The sequence below is a fragment of the Clupea harengus genome, chromosome 24, assembly GCF_900700415.2.
Source record: "Clupea harengus chromosome 24, Ch_v2.0.2, whole genome shotgun sequence".
NCBI lineage: Eukaryota > Metazoa > Chordata > Actinopteri > Clupeiformes > Clupeidae > Clupea > Clupea harengus.
In genome coordinates, this window is record NC_045175.1 from 7,818,823 (window position 1) to 7,835,760 (window position 16,938).

The following is a 16,938-nucleotide window of genomic DNA, read 5'->3' on the forward strand; positions in this document are numbered from 1 at the left end:
GCACATGCACCCCTCCCTGGGCAACAGTTGTTGACCTGACCCCCCACCTCCCACCCTCTCCCTGCCACCTCGTCCTGCCTCAGATGGGGCAGACTGCGGTTCAAGGGGCCTTGGCCACACAGTCGGTTTTGTTAGTTATGTTTACGGCTTTGTCTTGAGGCACCAGGAGTGGAAGGCCATATATTTAGTTTTGTTTGTTTGTCACATGTTTTGTTTGAACTGTTAGGAGTTAAGCTGTGAGTTGACTTCAGTTAAGCTTTTGAGATCAGTTTTTCTACCCACTGTGATCTTCAACCCCTTGAGGAAACATCCAACCGAATGAAAAGATGCCAAACGAATAAACACAAACAACAACACAAACAAGCAATGTGACCCAGCATTAGTTGTTGTTATGAGAGAGTGTCTTGTCTCTTGTTGTCGTCGTCGTATTTGTCTTTTGTGTCTTCACCCCTTCACGCACTTGCATGAGTTCTCGTTGCTTGTTGTTGTTTGTGTTTCACATTTGTTTACCTCTCCTATCCCCTCTTTTACTTAGCTGCTGAGGAAGAGGCACATCGGAAACGACATCGTCACCATCATCTTCCAGGAGCCTGGCGCACTTCCATTCACGCCCAAAAACATCCGCTCCCACTTCCAGCACGTCTTCATCATCGTCCGAGCGCACAGCCCCTGCACCGAGAACGTCTCCTACAGGTGAGGCCATGGGTCGCTGCTCCTCAGATCAAATACAGCTCACAAAATCGGTTCATTTGTTCATTATTTTCACATAAATTGTGTTATATTGCATATTTTTTTGTTATGCATTATGTATGTGTTATTGCTCGGTTCGTGAAATACAGGTGACAAATCTTAAAATCAAAATATGAATTCTAATATAATATATATGTAATAATATGTATTATTCTATCATTCACCAATTGGTTATATTTTATATTATTGTAACATCAGTGTGTCATTTATTGTGTTGATATTGGTTCATGTGCGGCTCCTGGATCCTACCGCTGTTTGTTTGCACCTTGCATCCCAATGCTAACAGGTTGCTGAAAGATTTAAATCAGGGCTCCGTCACTAAGAGGAGTCAATCTAATTTCATAAGACCATAATCTCATCTCCACGTGGCTAAAATAATAACAGTAAAAATGATTGAAAGCAAAATAAATAGATGGGTGCGAGGCATGATTTATATATTCTATACACCTCTCTAGCAGGCCGTTGAGAGTTAGGGGCGAAGATGAAGGGATAAGAATCAAAGTAATTTAATTTAAAAGACACACACACACACACACACACACACTATCATTCTCGCAGAGGCAAGCTAAACTTGTGTGGTTTAATACGACAGTGATCTGATGGAGGAGTCACGCTCCCACCGCAGGTGGCATCCACTCCCCCTCCCTTCCTCCTTTTCATTATCTCAAGGATCAGCTGAGCAAAGATCTCCGACTCGGAGCAGAGCAAATTAAGATTTTTATCTCGCTGACTCACAGAAGATTAACCTCGGATGAGTGAGAATTTGGGCACGAGCCTTCCTACTCCAAACCTCAGAAGTATGTCTTGTGACATCTTTGAGTCTTTTAAGCAGATGGCAAACCATTTTGAGCTTTTTTTTGTAGTTTTTTTTCTTTCGTGAAAGATCGACCTCTTCTTCACTGTTTTCCATTGGACTAATCATAAAGCAGTGTAAAAAAGTCCTTGTGTTGTGTAATATAGAAACAATTTTGTTCTTAAAAGTTTCCAGTGAGTCCATGTTACACTCCGACGATGTAATAAACGCCTCTCACCTTTTATTTAACATTTTTAATAACAAAGTGTGTAACAAATTCATTGTGCTGTGTAATACAGCAACATTTTATTCTCTAGGGTGAATGTCACACACACTCGCCTTACTACTTGGCTTCCAGCAGGTCCAGGTCGAGGATGAGCCAGCCTTGTTCTTTACCGTAAAAGTAAAGTTTGTATTCTCGTCCTCCATGTCCAGTGTGTCCGTGTCCTGCTCCAAAGACATGCCGGCCTGTGTCTTTACATCTTGTCCTAACAACAAGCGACCATTTGTCACTTCACATCGCAACAGTTTGATTCACGTCATACTATGGAATGTCTTGAAACGTTTGACGATTGAGAAATGAACAGTCAAAAAGCCAAGACACTCCGTCAACACTTCGCATCACGGCACACTGCTCTTCTAGGCTCGCTGCCAGTTACAGCCACATTGTAAACAGGAGCATTTTTTTTTTTCTTTCGTTGTTGCCCGCTCACATTGCTTGCAGTTAGGACACCGTCTTAACCGTCTTGGCGAATCGCAAGTTTGTTATGAATGCAGCTAATTGGTGTCCTCTGCCTCCTCCCTGTCCAGTGTGTCCGTGTCCCGCTCCAAAGATGTGCCGGCCTTCGGTCCGCCCATCCCCAAGGGTGTGACCTTCCCCAAGTCGGCTGTCTTCCGGGACTTCCTGCTCACCAAGGCCATCAACGCGGAGAACTCGGCGCACAAGTCGGACAAGTTCCGGGCCATGGCCTCGCGCACGCGCCAGGAGTACCTCAAGGACCTGGCCGAAAACTTCTCCGGCTCAACGCCCGTGGACTCTGCCGGAGGCAGCGGCGCCAAGTTCAGCTTCATCACACTCGGCGCCCGCCGAAAGGAGCGCTCGCGACCCCGAGTCAACGCCCACCTGCAGAGCAGCGGCGCCATCACCTGGGCTGTGGTTGCCCGCGACAACGACGCTGGCCCCGTTCCTGGCCCCTGCCCCATCGGCAGCCCTGTATCCCCTGGCGACTCGTCATGCCTACTGGCCATCTCCAATGAGTTTGTGGCGCTCATTGAGGAGGCGTCCAAGGAGGTGGTGTTCAACTGCTACTGCAGGGACGTGATTGGCTGGGGCTCGTCCCTGCTGGGCAGGATGAAGGTGTACCACGAACGAGGCGCCTGCCTGGCCTTCTCCATGCAGGATGGCTGCGGGGAAGAGGTGCGGGAGATCGCACACAGGCTAGAGGTAAGAAAGCTGAACTGGATGTGATGGATGCTTTGTTGTGAAGGATGCTGTGGTTGGGTCCGATCAGGTTTGCGTTGGTACACATTTTTGGAAAAACAAGGATCTTTGTCGGTCTGTAGGGATCCATGCACTAGTTATTTCTTGGTTTGTAAGAGATAATTGTAAAGACCTGCAGAGGGATTGTTTACAAACAAACAAACAAACAAACAAACAAACAATTGTTGAGGCTTAACTCGTCTGTTTACTGCTACAGTAAGGGGTTCTGGTATCCAATTAGCAAGCTAACTAACTAAAAGGCATGCAGAAGCCTTGCAGACACCAACAACAGCAAATCTGGCACTTACAAAAGCTTGTTAGCATGCTAAGCGGTGTTTTTTTGCAAGCCTAGTCAACCTTTTGTCATGACCTTTACTTCACCCGCTAACAGGGAGCCATCTAGGCCAAAGGCTTTAAAAGTGAATAGCCAACGATGTAAGTAGATCACATAAGGGGTTCCTTTGAGAAGATAAAGTGGTGTACCTTTGACTTGGAAGGTGCAGTGTAGGGTGTGGAAACACAGTGCTATTGATTGATTGGTGAAAGGATCGCATTGATTACGCGGAACTCACAGGTCGGTGAAGGTGAGTCTCTCCTTTCAGCCTTTAGGCACAAACGTCTTTTAACCCTTCAGTAAGGCCAGCAGGGAAGAGTCCGCCCAGGTGAGCACAAAGACTAGCGACCTTTAAAACGGAAAGAAGCATATCTCTAAATCTCCGTCTCAGCTGGACACATCCTGGTCTCACCTCACCTGACCTCACGTGCCCACCCTTGTTTTCTCATCTGCCTTACACACCCACGACGCATCCCCCCCCCCAACCCTGCCCACCCCCACCCCCCAGCCGGTTGCACGCTTATCACAGGGCCATAAGCCCATTAGCCGCGTTACTTTGAGAATCCCGTTCGCCTTTAGTCGTGCTCATTAGGATCAGGTGTTTGCCTTGGATTAAGTCATGTGTTGGAGGGTGGTTGGTTGGTGGGTGGGGGGGGTGAGGGTGGGTTTGGGGGGGGTGGTGTCATTGAGCTAATGACCCACTGTGGAGACTCAGCACATTGGCAGGTGTGCAGCTCATTAAAAACGCCTAACCTTCACCTCGGATGTTTGCCCGCAGGGTGTGTGCGTCTGTGTGAGTCTGTGCTTTTCAGTGTGTGTGTGTGCGTGCGTGTGTGTGTGTGTGTGTGTGTATGCATGTACGTGTGTGTGTGTATGTACCTGTGTGTGTGTGTGTCTGTGTGTGTGTGTGTGTGTGTGTGTGTGTGTGTGTGTGTGTGTGTGTGTGTGTGTGTGTGTGTGTGTGTGTGTGTGTGTGTGTGTGTTACATTCACAAAGGCCTCTGATGCCGGTGCTTCCGGCCCTCGCGTGGGATAAATATAGCCGACTAGCAGCAGCAGCAGCAGCAGTGCGTTCAGGGCAGAGTTCCAGGCTCCCAGCACCGCGGCGAGCAGGTGGAGGTCAAAAGGACGGAGAGCTGGCAGGCAGATAGACTCTCCGCTGGAGAAACCACACTCACTCTCTCCGTATCGCTGTGTCAGTCAAGTGTCTCCGCCTCGCGTCAACACCAGCAGCGCTCAGCTTGAGAGTTAAGGGTGTAGTGCCTGATGCTGGTTGAATATTGTTGATGTTTGTATTATAACTCAACAGACAAGCAAATACAATACAATACTCGGTCTGGGCCATTTTGTTTGCCTTTGCCATTTACAGGGCAGGATTATTTGACCCACGTTGGACCCACAGCTAGAAACAAGTACAGAATTTGAAATTAGTCATAATGACAAACATAATGACTAACAACAACAACAACAAATGTTGTTGTCTGTGTCATTACTTATGCAGTGAAATGTAATACAAACAATTACATGTATACGAATCAGTACTTCAATATTTAGTATTTACTTTAATTATTCAGTATTTTCCATATCCACTTGCCTATGTGTGTAAAATAAATCAGTTCTCCCCTGATCGCTTCTGCCCCCAGAAACCTGTGTGTTGAGCCGAGCCTGTGTCCACACAGAGGAACCTGTGTTTTGAGCCGAGCCTGTGTCCCAAATAGAGGAACAGGGGATTGACTGCAAGGGGTTACTTAAGTGCAGCCAGCGGTCTAGATCATTTCGGTTTGGGACAATTTTGTTGACTGATACAGGAGATGAGTGGATTAATGAACTCCGGGGGTAGTGTTCTGAAAGTCTGCCCCCCCCCCCTCTCTCCTCATTTGAAACAGCGGGGATTTTGGCAGATATGTCCCCTGCCCACGTTCAATTCTTTTTTTTTAAGACCTAGATTAGAAGTGTTTGAGGTGAGGGTGGTGATCTTGTTAAAAGCTCCTGAGGATATTAGTGTGCAGGAAATAGCAGATCTTCAGATTGAGCCCTCACCTCAGATGCCCCGGACCACCCTTCAGAGCCCACGCAACAAACCATTGGACGCTAACTAGTTGTCATAACAACCATAACATCTCCGCTCTAACTATCTCTCTATTTCTATCTATCTTCATTCACTCCCCTTTCTATTTCTATGTCTCTGTATCACTCGTTCTCCATTATTAAAATGAACTTTTACTGAACTTTATCTCTGTCTGTCTGTCTGTCTTTGTCTCACATATAGTCTGGCTGGCTCTCATTCTCCTTTTCTCCAAATCTGTAGCACATTGCCTTTTTCTGTGTGCCTCACATTCTCTATGCCCATCTCTCTCTCTCCCTCCCTCTCTCTCTTTCTTTCTCTCTCTCTCTCTCTCCCCCGCACTCTCTCTCTCTCTATCTCTCTCTCTGCCCATCTCTCTCCTCTCTCTCTCTCTCTTTCTTTCTCTCTCTCTTTCTTTCTCTTTCTTTCTCTTTCTCTTTCTCTCTCTCTCTCTCTTGCTCTCTCTCTCTCAAATAAAAACGAATAATACACGTATTTAAAAATGCAGACAGGCCATTTGAATTGTCAAGAAATGAGAAATATCTGTCTTTGTCTCTCTCTCTCTCTCAAATTCTGTCTAAAATTCCCTCTGTGTCTTTTTCTGTCCGCCCAAAAAAAAAAATCCAGATCGTGACACGGGGATGCGAGACTGCGGAGATGACCTTGCGGCGGAACGCCGTGGGCCAGCTGGGCTTCCACGTGAACTTTGAGGGCGTGGTGGCCGACGTGGAGCCCTTCGGCTTCGCCTGGCAGGCGGGTCTGCGCCAGGGCTGCCGCCTGGTGGAGATCTGCAAGGTCACCGTGGCGATGCTCAGCCACGAGCAGATGATCGACCTATTGCGCACCTGCTCCACCGTCACCGTGGTGGTGGTGCACCCGCACGAGGACGGGACCCCCCGCAGGTACATACACACACACACACACACACACACACACACACACACACACACCTCTGCTTGCATTGCAGGGGTTGTTCTCTGCACACATTTCGACTATTCCAGAGGTTCTCTGCACACGTCACTACTCATATTACAGAGGTTATTTGCAAACCTCCATGTGCACACATCACTACTCATGACGTTAGTTTACATACTCATGTACTGATATTACAGAGGCACAGAGGCATGCATCTGTGCTCATATAGTGGTTCTTTGATTACTTGATGATTGAGAGGGCTTTTCAGTCCAGTTTGACAGCTTCACCAAGCCAGGACTTGGTCAAGACCTGTGTCAACGAGTTGCTGCCCAGTTACGTAATGAGATCTGGCAATGTTTTTTTTCTTCTTCTTTTTTCTCGGATGTTCCCGGTATGTGAGATTTGGGTCATCTAATACTCGCGATCTTCCCGAAAAAAAAAAATATATATATATAGCCTCCATTAAATCCGTGTTCCCAGAGCGACAGTTATGTTACGAAATCAAAAACAAGAAACGAGGGAAAGAAGTTCATGTCTACCCCTGGCGCAGTCTCACTTGCCCAACTCCAGTCCGATCTTAGCTCACCCGCTAATCCTCTTAGTGTAATCTACGCAGCGATCCCGCCACGGGCTTGAGCCTTTCCACGACATAAGTCGCGCACAAAAAAAAAAATCGACAACGGAGCGAGCGAGTGGATCAGCTGGACCCCCTGTAGTGTGACGTAATTTTTGCAGGTGTCGCATTTAGAGGTGATGTGACCGCTGGAGAAAGAAACAGCTCCGTCAGCAGCAAAGTAGAGGAGAGAAGCGATCCCATTCAGGAGGCTTAAAATTGGCAGGAGTGGGTGGGGTGGGCAGATGTTGATGGTTAAGTGTCTTTTTGTTTGAGGGGGGGTTTGACTCATCAGACTGGCTGGCTGTATCTGCCGTTTACGCATTAAAAACAGATGACGGTGTAGGAAATAACCGACTCCTTAGAAAACACCGAGCAAGCTAAATAGCTTACACTCATCATTATTAAGTTAGTTGCCAGCTATTTACAAATTAAACTATTGCCATACCAACTTTAGTCAACACAACAGATTCTCACCAACCACTGTTTTGTTTGTGCTTCTTCCCCTCGCCTGCACTTTCATTTCAAGTAGTATGACAGGTAGTTTGGTCCCACGGTGTGCCACTGTAGCCTAATTGCAAAGCTCCTAGCAAGCTAATGCTATGCGCACCCCGTAGGGGGGTTTCTTGACATGTCATTGTGGTCTCCTGTATGAAAGCCTAGATTTCAAGAGGGTTCTCAGAGAATTGTTGTTGCATAACCAGCTGTCCTAGGGTGGCAGGGCCTTCCAGCTTGGGTCCCTGGGCAGTGGCCTGCTTTGCCTCTCACTGCTCCCCCGTCACACTGGGCCCGGCATGGAAGATAAGGCTGGATCAGGTCTCTCACTGGTGTTTTGTGTCTGTGTCATGGAGTCTCCCAGCTGTAAGGGCATTTGAGGGTATTCAGAGGAAAGTACATTGGAAACCTCAGTCAGAGAGGAAACTGTGAAAATGGCTTGAATCCTTACCGTAGCAACCGGTTACCAAGGAAGTCAGCTCCCACTTTGCTTCCTTCTGACTTTTCCCCATAAACAGCAGTAAGAGAGCGACTGATGTGTTTATCTGTCCCTCACATGACTATATACCATGAAAGTTCATATTACCAGTGTAACCATACACCAGTTCTAGTAGCCTATAAAAACCTGCAAAAAAAGAGGCAAATTGTTGCAAACTGTCTCTTTTTAAGGTTGTTTGATGATTATTGTACTGTCAACAGCACTTCCAATGCACACTAAAGTCCGACCTCTCCACGTAGCCAGAGCATATGCTAACCTGAGCGCAGGGTATCCGAGAGAGTACATTGATCATGACTTCACCCTTAACAGGCAACATGTCCTTTGACTCTAAATAATATTAATAATAATAATAAAAAACAGCGCGCCCACCTCTCCAGCTGACTTGTGCCCGTAACCACGGCAATCAAATCGCCACAGCAAGCCTGAGCAGCCAAGCGAGTCCCCGAGACTCAACCAAGCGGATCGCGGAGACTGGCTCGCTCGCTTGCTGGCTGTCACAGGCGATTAGGCTGACGGGCTCCAAGGCCGAGTGGACGCATAAGGCCATGTCCACACTCCTGGCTCCCAGCCGTGCCCCGTACCTCGCAGCCACTTCAAACCTAATTAACTCCATCTCCGTCATCTAACCGATGCATTAGGTCCGATCCATAGTATCGATGTCATTGTGCTCCGAGCCCTGAGTGGAGAAAGAAAGACGTAACGTTCGCCAGTAGGTCATCGAGGGCGGGGGCTTATCGTCGTTCTGATTATTATGGAACGCAGATGGAGTGTTTCAGATTCGATGATGTGTTCTTGGTTTGATGTAGTTGCATTGATTTACATAGTTTATTTTTCCATCGCTGTGTCTCTCTCTTTCTTTCTCGCTGTCTCTCTTTCTCTGACGCAAGAATTACTTGTGTTACTCAGCAGGCAAGTGCATGTAGTTATGCATATATGTAAGAGTTTTGATTAAAAATGGATGAGATGAATGCTAGTACAATTTCCTGTTTCTCAAGTAAATCAAGTGTGTGTGTGTGTGTGTGTGTATATATATATATATATATATATATATATATATATATATATATATATATATATATATATATATCAGAGTAGTACTCTCGACTCTCGACTCTCGTACAGTAGTACTCTCGACTGTTCACACCAGCCATATAGTATATCTGTATTTGTTGTTCATTCATTGAGGCACCTTCAATATGACCAATATCCCCAATATTTTGTGTGTGTGTGTGTGTGTGTGTGTGTGTGTCTGTGTCTGTGTCTGTGTCTGTATGATTGTGTGTGTGTGTGTGTTGTGTGTGTCTGTATGATTGTGTGTGTGTGTGCACGCAGGGGCTGCTCCGAGCTGTACCGCTCCCTGCCCCTGGTGGAGTATAAGCTGGACGGCGAGGGCGCGCCCCTCCGTGCCACCACCGTGGGCACCCTCGGGGGTGCGGGCTGGCACCGCGTGCCCATGACCCAGCAGCTGTCGCGCACCTCGCCCACCCAGGCTCCCTCGCCCGGGCAGCAGCAGCGCTTCCACTACGCCCAGGCCGCCATTTCGCGCAGCACGTCCTTCGACAAGAAGTTCCAGGATGGACAAAGGTAGAGACAGCACTCCTCTCTTCTTTTTTTTCTTTCGTTCTTTTCTGTTCTCCGGTTCTCCCCTCTTCTCTTCTGGTCCTCTCTCTTTTCTTTCTTTCTGTTCTGCCCTATGCATCTCTCTCCTCCTCTTTCCTCCTCTCCTCTTCTCCTCTCTCTTCCTCTCACCTCTCCTCTCTCCTCCTCTCACCTCTCCTCTTTCCTTTTCTCCTCTCTCCTCCTCCTCTACTCTCCTCCTCTCTTCTCTCCTCTCCTCTCTCCGCCTCTTCTCTCTCCTCCTCTCACCTCTCCTCTTTCCTCTTCTCTCTCCTCCTCCTCTCACCTCTCCTCTCTCCTCCTCTCAACTCTCCATTCTTGTCTTCTGTCTCCTTTTTCCTTGTCTCTTTCTCTTGCCCTTTTCTCCCCCACCATCTGTGCGTCGCTCTTCACTGTCAAACTGGCTAACTGCCAGGTCGTCAAATGTTAAAGACTTACAACTAAGGCCTACATTGAAACGGGTCTATTCATATTTAGTCACACACACGAAAGCTTATAGATCACCAAATTGATTTGCAAATACTTTCCTCAAAGCTTGTTTTGTTGCACCTGCGGTGAGACATCCATAAGTGTTTTACGGGTGGATTTGATTGGATGCAGGGCAGACTATTTTAAAGCCGTTGAGGTAACGTTTCACAGCGTGTATATTAATAAGCTGTGAAATCAGATTTCACGCCCAAGAACCCAGTGGTGTTCCTTCAGCCTGCCAACGCAAAAAAAAAAAAAAAAAAAAACTCTGGACTCCACAGCGGCTCAACATCTTGTTTATGTTTATAAAGCGGCGCATGGAGATCCCTCAGGCTTTTTTGGCAGTGTTTGCAGCAGTGTTGTCTTAAGTTCGACATACATATTAAATAAAGATGGTAGATGCTCCTTGTAGACCGGTACACAAACCAGATGGTGGTTGGCTCAGACGTAGCTTAGAACCTGCCATGGGCCAGACCTCAGATTCCCAGATTCAGCCAACTAGCTTATTATGAGTGTGTGGTGTGTGTGTGTGGTGTGTGTGTGTGAGGTATGTAAGTGTGAGTTTGTGTGGGAGTACGTATGACCTCATGTTACAGTATTACCGTGTATTATTATTATTATTATTACAGTATATTCTGTCTCTGTTTTTTGCCCTCCATGTTGCATTACAAATCAGTGTGTTGTTTTATTGTTCTTCTTGCTTTGGCAACCCTGTATCTAAACAGTCATGCTAATAAAGCAACTTTGGATTTGAATGATTAGTCCCAGATTCCGCCCACGAGCTTATTTAATGCAACGGTTTTGGGCCAGATCGGGGCAAACCTGGGCCGTATCCATCCTCGGGTCAGCTAGTGTCTGGAGAGGCACACCCAAGCCTCCAGATGTTTTGCCTGATCAAGATGGAGTTGGTCAGGGGGAAATGCACACCCCCCCCCAGGACAGACCTGCCTGTATTAGTTTCTGACCCCCTCCACCCACCCCAGGTCTCAAGACTTGTGTGCTCCACCCTTCGTCTGAGAAGAGCGATTAAGATGATGATGATGGTTGTGATGGAGAGGGCCTAGAGATTCCTCCCACTTGGAGCATATGGCCAGCTGTCCGAGAGAGGGAGAGAGGGAGAGAGGGAGAGGGAGAGAGAGAGGTGTTAGAAAAGTTAGAAAACTGTTGTGCTCCACCCTTCATCTAAGAAGACTGATTATGATGGTGATGATGAAGAGTTTCCTCCCTGTTGGAGCATATGGCCAAGTGTGTGTGTGTGTGAGAGAGAGAGAGAGAACAAGAGAAAGGGAGGAGAGGGGGCAAGGGTGAAAACAGGGTAGAGGGTTATATAGCTGGAGAGGAGTGGAGATGTCTAAAGGGATGCAAGAAGATTGTGACTGAGAGAGACAAATAAAGAAAGAGAGAGAGAGACAAATAAAGAAAGAGAGAGAGAGAGACAAAGAAAGAAAGAAAGAAAGAAAGAAAGAGAGAGAGAGAGAATGAGATTGGAAGAGAAGACGGGTGGAGGGTGGAGCACTACGGAGACGGGCAAGCAGGAAGTGGAGAAGATTGAAAAGCTGCGAGCTGGAAAGAGAGCAACATGCATGTAAGGAGAGAGTGGAGGGAAAGAGAAGTGTGTTGGGGAAATAACAAAGCATGAGACAAGATGAAGGAGGGAGAGATTATGGCTTTGGGTTGTGGCAGTGAGACAGTGAAGGGGCAGGAGAGGAAATGAAACCTGGGAGAGAGAGACAGAGAGACAGAGAGACACAGAGAGAGAGAGAGACAGACAGAGCAAAGAGGTGCTGCGAGACAGAGAGGGAATGAGAGAGGACAAGAGAAAGAAGTTGTGGAGAGAGATAGAGAGATGAAATATAAGGATAAAGAGATAGGGAGATTAAATACAGAGGAAGCATGATGGAGAAAAAAGGAGTGAGTGAGAGAGTGGAGAGAGAAAGGAGTATTGGAGAGAGACAGAGATGAGGGTATTAGTGTGAGTGTGAAAGACAGAAGGAATGTGTTGGAGAGAGGAAAGAGAGGGCGAGCGGCTCACTGGGAGAGAAAAGAGAAAGGAGAGAGAGAGAGAGAGAGAGAGAGGGGGAGGGAATTTGTGTGAGAGTGAACGGGAGCAAGTGTGAGAGAGAGAGAAAAAGAGAAAGGGAGGGAGGGAGGGAGAGAGAGAAATGCGAAAGGCGTATTAGAGAGGGATGAGGGTATTTGTGTATGAGAGAGAGAGACAGACACAGAGAGAGAGAGACAGACAGACAGAGAAAGAGAGAGAGAGAGAGAAAGACAGACAGAGAAAGAGAAAGAGAGAGAGAGAGAGAGACAGACAGAGAAAGAGAGAGAGAGAGAGAGAAACACAGACAGAGAAAGAGAGAGAGAGAGAGAGAAAGAGAGAGAGTGAGAGAGAGAGAGCAGGATGAGTCTCACTGGCATGTGAATGTTTTCTGGAGCGGGGCGGTTTCCAGGGCTCTCGCTCTCAGCCCTGATGGACCCCTGCAGTGTGCTGTCCCTTCTGTTAGAGGGCCTTGGCTGCTGGCCCCACTGGTGTTGCGTTACCAGCCAGCTGTGTGTGTGTGTGTGTGTGTGTGTGTGTGTGTGTGTGTGTGTGTGTGTGTGTGTGTGAGAGAGAGAGAGAGAGAGACCGAGAAAGAAAGAGAGAGAGTGTGTGTTTGTGTCTGTCAGCTTGTGTTTTTATGTTTTTTGGAGTTTGAGAATGTGTTCATGCCCATGACCAAGAGTTTTGTGTGTGTTGAGGGGTAATGCCCCTCTGTGTGTCCTTGGGCATCTTTGGATGTGTGTGTGTGTGTGTGTGTGTGTGTGTGTGTGTGCGTGCATGTGTGTGCATACACGTGTGTGTGTGCATGTGTGTGTGTGTGTGTGTACTGATTCATCTGGGTGATGAATACACTTCTTGCCATTTACCATCAGTTGCTCATCATAACTGACCACAGATCATTACCTCATTGAGCCGCACCATGAACAGAAATCCATCCCGAAACTGCTGACCTTTGAACTCCACTGCCGCACTGACACCATCGCACTCATTGACATTTGACCCTATCCGATGGTGTCACGGGTGTTCAAAGCTTGTTCCCATAGATATTGATGACTGTTTTCCTGGCCTAAAAATATTATGGTAAGCAACAAGTCAAGAACCTTAGATCAGAATCTTAATGAGCTGGGCTCTGCTCCCAGTCTGCAACAGTCATTAGTTTAAGGGGGTTTAGGAGGTTCGCTGTGCGTGTGTGCGCGTTTGTGCGTACGTGTGTGTGTGCTTGTGTGTGCGTGTGCGCGTGTGAGTTTGTGCGTACTTGTGTGTGTGGGGGTGTGTGTGTGTGTGTGTGTGTGTGTGCGTATGAGTTTGTGCGTACGTGTGTGTGAGTTTGTGCGTGTGTGTGTGTGTGTGTGTGTGCGTGTGCGTGTGCGTGTGCGTGTGCGTGTGCGTGTGAGTTTGTGCGTACGTGTGTGTGTGTGTGTGTGTGCGTGTGTGTGTGTGATATACCACAGGACAGGTCCTCCGGCCCCAGGTCAAAGCCAAGTTTCCACTAATCTATGCTCGCCTTGCACTGAGCCCAGCTAATGCGCTGCAACAGAGCCCAGCTAATGCGCTGCAACAGAGCCCAGCTAATGCGCTGCAACAGAGCCCGACATGCTATCCCCAGTTGGGGCATGTTCGTCCGGCCTCCCCAACAGAACACTCCCCAACAGAACACTCCCCACCTGTTTAAGTCGAAGCCCAGTTTCCACTGATCTATGTCCGATGCGGTTGCCGTGCATTAAGGAGCCTAGGCACGGGGCGCAGACAGCAGTGTTGTTCCCACTTGGGGCATGTTCGTTCTGGTGCTCCGACAGGGCGGAATGAACACTCCCCACCTGTTCCTCGTTAGCAGGACGGGGCGTGCTGGGGGCTTCAACACCTGAACAGCAGGAAATATATTGGAAAAGAATCGGGGCCGATGTCTCAGATTTACTTCTGTGAGATTTGCACGTTCTTGCACGTTCTCACTGAGGTTTGTGTGAGTGTGTGTTTGGTGTGTATGTGTGCATGTCTGTCTGTGTGTGTGTGTGAGTGAAATTATGCGTGCATATGTTTGTATTTGTAAAAATGTGAGTGTGTGCGTGTGCGTGTGTGCATGCATGATTACGTCAAAGCGTGTGTGTGCTGTGAAAATAAGTGTGTTCAAATGTATGTGTTCAAATCCTTATGTGTGCATGTGTGAAAGTATACGCGCGCGTGTGTGTGTGTGTGTGTGTGTGTGTGTGTGTGTGTGTGTGTGTGTGTGTGTGTGTGTGTGTGTGTGTGTGTGTGTGTGTGTGTGTGTGTGTGTGTGTGTGTGTGTGTGTGTGTGTGTATGTATATATGTTGTGGTTAATATTGGAAGGCAGCACGGGGGAAAACCCATCAGAGAGCATATGCCGGTCATTATAGATGACACATCTGCCCCTGAGGAGGTTTGGGAGCAGGCTGGAAATGATCTAATGAATTCATCCATTGTATGCAGCTGTGTGTGTGCGTGTGTGTGTGTGTGTGTGTGTGTGAGTGCGTGCGTATGTGTAGGCATATGTCTCGAGCTGTGTGTGTTTATTCATGTGTATGTGTGTGTATCTGCAGTTTTGTCTTTGTGTATGTGTAGCTGTGTGTGTGTGTGTGTGTGTGTCTGAGTGTGTGTGTCTGTGAGTGTGTGTGTGTGTCTGTGAGTGTGTGTGTGTCTGTGAGAGTGTGTTCAGCTTTGTATTTGTGCAGCTGTGTGTGTGTGTCTGCAGTTTTGTCTTTGTGTATGAGTGTGTGTGTGTGTGTGTGTGTGTGTGTGTGTGTGTGTGTGTGTGTGTGTGTGTGTGTGTGTGTGTGTGTCTGTGAGTTTGTTTGGCTTTGTATTTGTGCAGCTGTGTGTTTGTCCGTGAGTGTGTGAGCCCATTGTGGTTGAGGCAGCATGCCCATCATATCCTCTGTGCTGAGCAGGAAGGCACTGATCGGCTGTAGTTAATTGGGAACTGGATTCCCAGGTGCCTCAGACCTGCCAGTACCTCAGCAGGGGGTGTGTGTGTGTGTGTGTGTGTGTGTGTGTGTGTGTGTGAAAAAGTGAGAGAGAGAGAGAGAGAGAGAGAGAGAGAAAGTGGAGACAAAGAGGTGTGGGAAAGTGTGTGTGTGTGAAAAGAGAGAGGACAAAAAGGTAGAGGAGAGAAGGTGTCTGGGTGTGTATGTGTGTGTATGTTGCGGGTGTGTGTGTGTGTGTGTGTGTGTGTGTGTGTGTGTGTGTGTGTGTGTGCGTATGTGTGTGTATGTCGCGGGGGCGGGGGGGTGTATGCAGTTGCCACTCTGGAATCCCAGGCCTTCTGTGCCCTAGAAAGCTCGGAAACCCACAGGCCCCCTGGGCTATCTATAGACCTGACCTCTGCGCTTTTATTTTGACATCTTTTCGCTCAGCTCCGCCCACTCCTGTTACAAATGTGCATGTCTCACAGAAAAGTCAAACTAATTTGCAATTTAAGTCCCGGTTACATCGGAAATACACAGAGAGAGCAAGGACCACCTTAGGAATTAGGTCAGATTCATCTCCATTCACCATTGCTAGTTTGCGTCAGAATCGATATAACATTGCATTTATTATTGCAAAGTTTATTATTACAGCTTTTAGTTTTACTTCTTTTTATTCTTAAGACGAATACTGACAATAACTGACCGATTTTATTTGCTTCTGTTTCCCTACGTCAAATGCCACGGCAGGTTAATATGACATGTGACCAATACTATAGCTGATGCATATACAATACTGTATCTCATACATTCCCCTCTAAATATACAATACTACAGCTGGTAGAATCCCCTCTATATATACAATACCACAGCTGGTAGAATCCCCTCTAAATATACAATACTACAGCTGGTAGAATCCCCTCTATATATACAATACCACAGCTTGTACATTCCCCTCTCTCTCTCTCTCTCTCTCTCTATCTATCTATCTATCTATCTATCTATCTCTCTCTCTCTCTTTCTTTTTTTCTTTGTTTCTCTCTCTCTCTCTCTCTCTATATATATATATATGTATGTGTGTATATATACACAATACTATACACAGTACTACAACTCGTACATCCCCCTGTTTAAATACAAAACTGTAGCTGACACATTACCCTTGTTATTTGCCTTTTATAGACATTAACTGATTCATTCCTCCATCCTGTGGTTTCCCCATGTGTAGAGTCATCCAGGACTTTGACGTGTCCCAGCCCACCGTGGGTTCCAGAGAGCCGGGTCAGATGTACTGCAGTTCCCCTAGCAACCAGTCCACGTCCAGCGACCCCGGGCCCTGCGTGTCCTGGGGACCGAAGGGCAGCTACGACGGGTAAGCGTCTCCGAACACTTGGTTCTCGATCACGGTTCTGCGATTTCCCTAGCAATCAGCGTAGTTTCTGTTTGTCTAAACCCATAATATTTTCATTCATTCATTCATTCATTCATTCATTCATTCATTCATTCATAATGTAAATATGCATACCAAAACATTAGGATATTAGTACAGCCTTAGTGGAAGAAAGGATGTTTACCTTTGCCAAACAGTAGAACCAGATAACCATTCCTTCCATTTCATCCAGCTCCTTTTACCCAACAACAAACTGGGGCATGACATTGGCAAAATGCCAAAACACAATCTCAAAAACACATGGCTTAACCTTTAATGCTATGCCATTTAAAAAAAATTAAAAAAAACCTTATACAAACACACCAACACGAAGTGTCGGGAGGGGGCAGGGAGGATTCCACCTGATGTCTGTAGCTTGTCCAGTCCTGCTCAGGAGCAGCTGTGGAGCTGCCTGAAGCGCAGCCTAACAATAGCACAGCCCAGCACCGGTCAGTCGAGAGGAGCAGTGTGTGTGTGTGTGTGTGTGTGTGTGTGTGTGTGTGTGTGTGTGTGTGTGTGTG

General features: G+C 47.3%; 1 protein-coding gene across 2 annotated transcripts in view; it reads left to right on the forward strand.

The window, feature by feature from the left end:
- sipa1l2 (signal-induced proliferation-associated 1 like 2) overlaps window positions 1–16,938 on the forward strand; it is a 126,678-nt gene that overhangs the window by 78,918 nt on the left and 30,822 nt on the right. For both annotated transcript variants that reach the window (XM_031562606.2, XM_031562607.2), the window contains exons 7-11: window positions 536–693; window positions 2,354–2,987; window positions 6,049–6,323; window positions 9,276–9,527; window positions 16,217–16,360. In XM_031562606.2, coding sequence (XP_031418466.1) covers window positions 536–693; window positions 2,354–2,987; window positions 6,049–6,323; window positions 9,276–9,527; window positions 16,217–16,360 — 1,463 coding nt within the window. The remainder of the gene's footprint in view (window positions 1–535; window positions 694–2,353; window positions 2,988–6,048; window positions 6,324–9,275; window positions 9,528–16,216; window positions 16,361–16,938) is intronic.